This window comes from Ipomoea nil, unplaced genomic scaffold, assembly GCF_001879475.1.
Source record: "Ipomoea nil cultivar Tokyo-kokei standard unplaced genomic scaffold, Asagao_1.1 scaffold2705, whole genome shotgun sequence".
In the NCBI taxonomy this organism is placed as follows: Eukaryota; Viridiplantae; Streptophyta; class Magnoliopsida; order Solanales; family Convolvulaceae; genus Ipomoea; species Ipomoea nil.
In genome coordinates this window covers 3,197,137-3,204,326 of record NW_017619133.1, presented here as the reverse complement: position 1 = coordinate 3,204,326, position 7,190 = coordinate 3,197,137, and the positions used below count along the sequence as shown (strand labels likewise).

The 7,190-nt window shown below is 36.0% G+C and overlaps 2 protein-coding genes across 2 annotated transcripts; both read left to right on the top strand.

Moving 5' to 3' along the window:
* Positions 1-3,178: 3,178 nt before the first annotated feature.
* On the top strand, positions 3,179-5,112 carry LOC109156342 (protein FAR1-RELATED SEQUENCE 5-like). Its single transcript, XM_019304177.1, has 3 exons — positions 3,179-3,212; positions 3,331-4,171; positions 4,755-5,112. Exons 1-3 carry the CDS (start codon positions 3,179-3,181, stop codon positions 5,110-5,112), a joined length of 1,233 nt encoding a protein of 410 aa, XP_019159722.1.
* Positions 5,113-5,121: 9 nt separating this feature from the next.
* Positions 5,122-6,132, top strand: LOC109156341 (protein FAR1-RELATED SEQUENCE 5-like). The gene has a single exon (XM_019304176.1). It carries the CDS (start codon positions 5,122-5,124, stop codon positions 6,130-6,132), a length of 1,011 nt encoding a protein of 336 aa, XP_019159721.1.
* The last annotated feature ends 1,058 nt before the right edge of the window (positions 6,133-7,190 follow it).

Genomic DNA, 7,190 nt, shown 5'->3' with positions numbered 1-7,190 from the left:
TCCCACAAATATAATTATTTATACTCATTGACTACGAATTAGTTGACAGACCACAAATTAATCAAACAAGAACTTATTATTATTATTATTATTATTATTATTATTATTATTATTATTATTATTATTATTATTATTATTATTATTATTATTATTATTATTATTATTATTATTATTATTATTATTATTATTATTATTATTATTATTATTATTCAGTAGAGAATACTTATGTCTTTTGTAACTTATTTCATTAAATATTCTTTAAATCAAACAAACACTGAAATATTATTACTACAATCTATTATTTCACCGAACCAAACAATATAATAGAATTTATATTATATTTATTGTCTATTCCATTCCTTATAGAAGTGAAATAAATATGATGTAAAAGGTAAAAATAAAATATACCAGAGTTTTAAAAGGTAATTTTATAAATGAAATATATCATAATTTGATTATATACTAAAATGATCTGTCTTTATGTAAATTTAGTACAAAAAGTTGAGACAATTAAATTTTAATAATATAATTACCTTATATATGATATATCGGGCCCTAAATAATTTACTGTCATTAAATTGGCATTATGGCATACCCCTCACGTGAGTCAGCATGGCGTAATCCAACTTATCCAAGGCCTAAATTACATTCCTATTTTAATCTAAAAAGTTCTATATATTAATGGGTTTGAATGCAATTTTCCATATAATTTTTTTAAGGGTTCAAATGTAATTTTATGCATTTTGAAGACTTCGAATGTAATTGTACATACAATTTACAAAATTTGGTTTTGGAGGTTGTAATTTAAAGCCTTTGGACCAATATGTAAATTAATAACACAATTTTCAAGTTATTTAGCATGGATTATTTTTATTTTATCAAAACAATAAGTATTCTTGGGATTATAATGCTACAAGCTTATGTCGAAACGCTACCTAAGGTAGCGTTCCAAAATAAGCTATTATTTTAAGCTATGAACTTATTTTGAGAACATTTTCAAACAGGATTTATAGCAGCTACGAATTTATTTTGGAAACATTTCTAAACAGGGTTTATAGCTTATTAATAGCTTAAAATGAACTATAAGCTCCTAAATAAACTCTGTCAAACAGACTCAATATTTGAATGAGTGCGCACAATAACACATATATTAATAATTAATTTATTACACAATAGAGGTGAAATGTTGAGACAATCTAATATGATCTAACCATAATTAGACAAAATATAAATTTTGTGACATGTGTTCAGTCATAGTGATCTCAACATGGTAAAGACCAAATACCCAACAAAAGGTAGTAGAGCATGACCATGACATGCAATTCAAACTCATATCATATCACTAATCACTCTACATGTATAAAATAGTGAGTACTACCACATAATATATAGGCATGTAATCTTTTATAATTATATTACGCTACAAATCGTAAATTGATTCAATACTTATAAAATACTAAGTTTAGGCACAAAGCTCTTAGCCGGTTAAAGTTATAATTACCCTTTTTATTAAAAAACGGTTACTTAATTTAATCAACAAGTACCAATTCCCAATATCTATGGGTCCAAAACTAAATAAGCATAATACAATTTATAAAAACGAATAATTTAAAATTTAAATTCCAAAGATTTTAATTAATGTTATCGATAAATATTGAATCCAATCACTGCAATTTGATTAAATAATTATCAGAATTTAGAATTGTAGTCATTATTGCATCCACATCATTTGACATTGGAATGAGCAAAATATGATGTTGTAAACGGAGAAAATTATGTGAGCAATTACTTTTTAGGAGTCAGGGAAGACCAATAAGAAATTATATTTGTAACGGGCTTTGACTTGAAACACCATCCTAACGAAAGAATGAGAAATTATGTGGATTATGTGGATAGGGAGTAGGGTGTTAGATTACAGATGAAATTGTGAGCAAATTGCATATTCAGTACCCGATTATTGTAATATTAGTACATTTGATCTTCTTTTTAAAGAGGAGGATTAAAGTAGCCTTCATCCCTGAAATGGATCCACTGCAATTTGACGTGGAGATCCAAGTCAAATTTTCATCTTATCTTTTTAATTTTTGAGATTCAAATAGTAATGGCATGATTTCAAATGTTGCAATGCTTTTAACAATTATTCATTACATGTTTTCAAAAAAAAAAAAAACAATTATTCATTACATATTTTCTCTAACTTTTAGCCATTTTTTGTACGTTTTCTTATATTATTTAATAATAAATTTAAACATTATAATTATTATTGTTATTGTTGTTATTATTATTATTATTATTATTATTATTATATTTTAAGAGAGAGTTAGAATTGTAAGTGATGAAGAAACTGAATCAATGCCCAAAGTTGAATGCATCCGGGAAGTAGAGGTCTACGGATTTAGTATATATATATATATATATATATATATATATATATATGTTAATATATTAATTTTATATCTCAAAATTATTGGCTTATATATTTGAATTACTTTCCTTATTTAGGTGAGATTGTGAGATTAAATATTGTGCATCAATCTAATAAATTTAATGGTCTAGATCAATTTAGATTAATCGTGTTCGCACACATTTAATCGCATTCGCACACACTTAATCTAGATCAATCTAGATTATTAAATTTATTAAATTGATGCACAAGATTTGATCTCACAATGTCACTTAGATTAATCTAGATCAATTGCATTTGCATACATTTAATCGTGTTCGCACACACTTAATCTAGACCATTAAAATTAATTAGATCGATACACAAGATTTAATCTCACAATCTCACAAACAGGTAATCTCATATATATATATATATATATATATATATATATATATATATATATATATATATATATATATATATATATATATATATATATATATATAGAGGGTAATTTTCTGGTGCACACCTTATTAACCGTGTGAATTTGTGGATCATTATGGTGCATTGATTTAATGAGTCCGACGGTCAGAAAGATTATGTCGCATCTGACTGCAGTGCACCTTGCCACACGTAGTACCCTGGTGTTTTACGTAATCCCTTTATATTGCGTTTAAAAAGAGTCCTAACCCGCTAAGTCTTTTTTCTTGTACGGGTTCGTGCGTAATTCTCCCCCTTATACTCAGGATGGTCGGTTCGTGCACTGTCGGAGGCCAAGGAGGGACGTTGACGATGGATGATGAAGACACCGGTTGTTCAACAGGTTGTATGCGCCTACCGATCCTATATTGCATGCGGCCGTTTGGCTTGGACGGCGTGATGATTTGCGTACCGCCGTGCGAGTGCATTTTATTTTTCCTAACTTTTGGATTTGACTACTGTAGGTGCCACAGAGATGTTGCCAGTAGCAGATGTTGCCGCGCCCGGTGCGGTGGGGTTGGCGACTTCACATTCGCTCCAGTGGAAGCCCAACGTGGATGATTCAATTTTGCCCGTAGTTGGACGCAAGTTTAGAACACTAGAAGAAGGTATCGAATTCTACATGAACTACGCTCGAATAAGTGGCTTTGACGTTCGCCAGGGGACATTGAAGCGAGACAGAGATGGGGTCATATTCATGCGCTATTTACTGTGTAGCCGGCAAGGGATCAGAGGTGGTGGGAGGATTAACCGGCTTCCAGACCGTGATGTTGGTAGAGGAAAGAACAGGGAGCGCCGTCGAAGGATTTCTAACAGAGTCAATTGCAAGGCCAAGATCTACTTGAGGAAGAAACGTTCTGGGGATTTCATCGTGACTGTTTTTGTAGAAGAACATAGCCACAAACTGTGCTCTGAACCTTCTAAAATGTTTATGCGGATTAACCGGCAGTTGAATGTATCCCAACAAGCATTCCTAGCAAACTGTGTTAAGACCAATATCGGGGCATCGACAGGCTTGCGGTTTTGCAAGGAGGTGGCAGGTTCCTACGGGAACGTGGGTGCAACCGACGTAGAGTTCCACAATTTTAAACGTGACCTCCAAACTTACGTCGAAGTCGGTGATGGCGAGATGATCATTGAGAAGTTCAAAGCGAAGCATGAAGTGTGTAGTGACTTCTATTTTGATTACCAGCTCGACGAAGACGATCGACTAGCACGACTTTTTTGGGCTGACCCCAGCGGCAGGCGCGCATTTTCTTGCTACGGTGATACTATTTCGTTCGACGCAACTTACGGCACAAACAGGTATGATGCTTACCCTGGTTTATCTATCCGTGGTTTATTTGGGTGTTGTGCATGACTTCCATTCTGTGTATTATACAGTGTACAAAATCAATCGTTATAACAGTGTGCCCAAAAGAAACAAGCAAAAAAAATTAAGAACCAGCATTAGCAATCAAAACGGTAAATGTGCCACAAAGAAACCACTCTAAAGATCATATAAACACATGGCAGAGAATTTGAGCCTGCACAGAATAATTTTATGCAATAAAGAAATCAACCATTTCGATCTTCACCAAATTATTGTGTGTGGCATCATTATGATTTTTATTGCTTTGGTTAATTTATTGTCTGCAAAAGAATGAATGGCATTTTCTAGTGTCATAAGTTTGTGTGCAGTAGGTGTAATAAGTTTGATTTGCCTCCCCTAAATAAAATTGAATTGCAAGAGTTATAACCAGTGGAATTATACCCAATAATGTATCAATGGTGTGTATGGGATATGGACTAATCGTATGGAATAAATAAATATTTAAGGAGTGCTATAATCACGACAAATATTCTACTGATATGGTTAACCGATTATGCATACCGTTTTATTGTTCAGGTATAGTATGGTGTTCGTGCCATTCACCGGGGTTAACAACCACAAACGATGCATCACTTTCGGGGCCGGTTTGCTCACTAAGGAGGATGTGGACTCATACAGTTGGCTATTGGAGAGATTTAAATGCGCAATGGGAAAGACCCCATTGTGTGTTGTGACCGACCAAGACCCTGCTTTGAGAGTTGCTATCGAAGAAGTTTTACCAGGGAGCCGTCATCGCTTCTGCATGTGGCACATCATGACCAAGGTCCCGGAAAAAATCGGGAATGAGTTAGCTAAAGACGAGAAGTTTCGCAACAAATTAAATGCTATCGTATGGAATGAGAGAATCACTAGTGCTGAATTTGAGGTACAATGAAACCTATTAATGGATGAGTACAATCTGACAACCCATCGGTGGTTTTGCAAACTGTACGCAGAACGGGAGAGCTGGATCCCGGCTTATTTTACAGATTTGCCATTGAGCGGGTTGGTACGTACCACATCTCGTTCGGAAGCAGAAAACAGTGTGTACGGAAAATTCACACGCCTTCATTCGAGTCTGGTAGAGTTCTACATGCAATACGAGAGTGTCCTTGAAACGCAACGCTACAGGCAAGCAAAATTGAATGCAGAGTGTGAGGGATACCTACCAGAATTCAAAACACCTTTAGCACTCGAGCGGCATGTTGCACAGCTATTCACGATAACTATTTTTTATGAGCTGCAGAAAGAGATCGAAGCTGCCTGCTTTTACTCCCGGGTTGTAGGAGTTCGCGAGGACGGGGGGAGCATCTATTACGACATCCGAGGCGAGTGTGACACAATTTTCAGCGTACACCACGATCCGAAGGGGCTCAGTGCATCGTGCACCTGCAAGTTGTTTGAAAGAATGGGTCTAGTCTGCAGGCATATGTTCCTAGTGTTCCGAGACGCACAGCTTGAGCAGTTGCCGTCCCAATACATTGTGACCCGATGGTGCAAACATCTAGCCTGCGGTGCATGCAGTGGTCAGTTATCCGTTGCAAACGGGTCAACATGTGGAGCGACACAACTTTGGGCTGAGATTAACACGTGTGTTGGGTTGGTGGGCAGTAACACGGAGCGACAAGCACGTTTTATCGATGTACTGAAGAGTCTTACGGTGGAATTTGCAAGCGATGGTAATACTGGGGAACCTATTAAGGGTAATCGTGGCGCCATTCAGGCATTATGCGGTGTGCAAGCACCACAATCCATAACGATCAAGGCCCCCGCACAAGCAAAAAATAAAGGTACTGGGAAGCGTATTAAGAGCAGCCGAGAGCTTGCCATTGAGAAGAATGTCAAAACTGGACGAAAATGTGGGATTTGTGGGAAGTATGCCCACCATAACGCACGTAGTTGCCCTCACAAGTAATATGGTAGTGTTTTGGGTCGTGTTTTATTTTCCATTAGTCAATGATATTTGCACTATAATTTAGTATTGAGACTATTATGCTTAGCTTTTTCGATCTGAATTGTTAATTATTTTCAATTGGTTTATTTCCCATTAGTCAATGATGTTTACCCTATAATTTAGTATTGAGATTGTTGTGCTTAGCTTTTACCAACTTAATTGTTAATTATTTTTCATCGGTGAATGGTGTTTATCCTATAATTTAGTGTTGAGACTGTTGTGTTGTGTTCAGCTATTACCAATTTAATTGTTAATATGGCATGAGAATTTACCAGACTGGTAGCAGCTGAGGGGGACATGGGTGCATACATGGGGTTGTCTCCTGTTTCTTTTTTAAAAATTGGGTTACCTGATGTTGGTATGGGCGTGTGAGCAACTGGGTTTATTTTGGTGCGAGTTGATGTGAGCAATTAACCAGAAAAATAACACCATATTAACAGGAATATTGCTGGCCATTTTTTTTTTAAACGGACACCAATACACAAAACTCGTAGCCCAAAAAGGAGCAAAATTGTGCTAATGGTTTGCGCGTAAAAATTGACCGTGCTCAGTAAACCAGAAAAGCATACACAAAACTCGTAAATAATTATATCTAGATAACTTTTAATGCTACCCGAAATTATTAAACTATTAATGTGATATCCCATTGGATTATGGACAACGAACCAATTGACTAAGCTAATTTAAATATGCCTGAATTTTAAATACGCTATTATTGTGGTGTCAACACTACAAACCACTGGCTACGAGGACTATTGCATACGTAACTTATTCATGGCTAACCAGTCCATACTGACGCTCCATCATTGTGGTGGCTGCCGTGGCCACCGAGCATCTGTGCTAATCTTCGGCGCTCAAACTCCGATGCGCGCGCCCCAATGCTGCGTGCATGAGTATTGGCCACGCTTAGTAGTATATTATGCATGTATCGTTTGCGTAGATTGACTAGTTGCGCGGCATTACCCCGCTGCAGGCCAGTGTCCCAGCTCGCGCACCCCTCCCCAAAAAAAGCCTCCATG

What these genes read in the sequence shown, in the direction of transcription:
- LOC109156342 (XM_019304177.1), top strand. Translation starts at nt 3,179, where the DNA reads ATGGATGATGAAGACACCGGTTGTTCAACAGGTT. An exon ending in CACCGGTTGTTCAACAGGTT is followed by an intron (nt 3,213 to 3,330) that starts GTATGCGCCTAC and finishes TGACTACTGTAG; the next exon opens with GTGCCACAGAGATGTTGCCA. An exon ending in GCAACTTACGGCACAAACAG is followed by an intron (nt 4,172 to 4,754) that starts GTATGATGCTTA and finishes TTTATTGTTCAG; the next exon opens with GTATAGTATGGTGTTCGTGC.
- LOC109156341 (XM_019304176.1), top strand. Translation starts at nt 5,122, where the DNA reads ATGGATGAGTACAATCTGACAACCCATCGGTGGTTTTGCAAACTGTAC.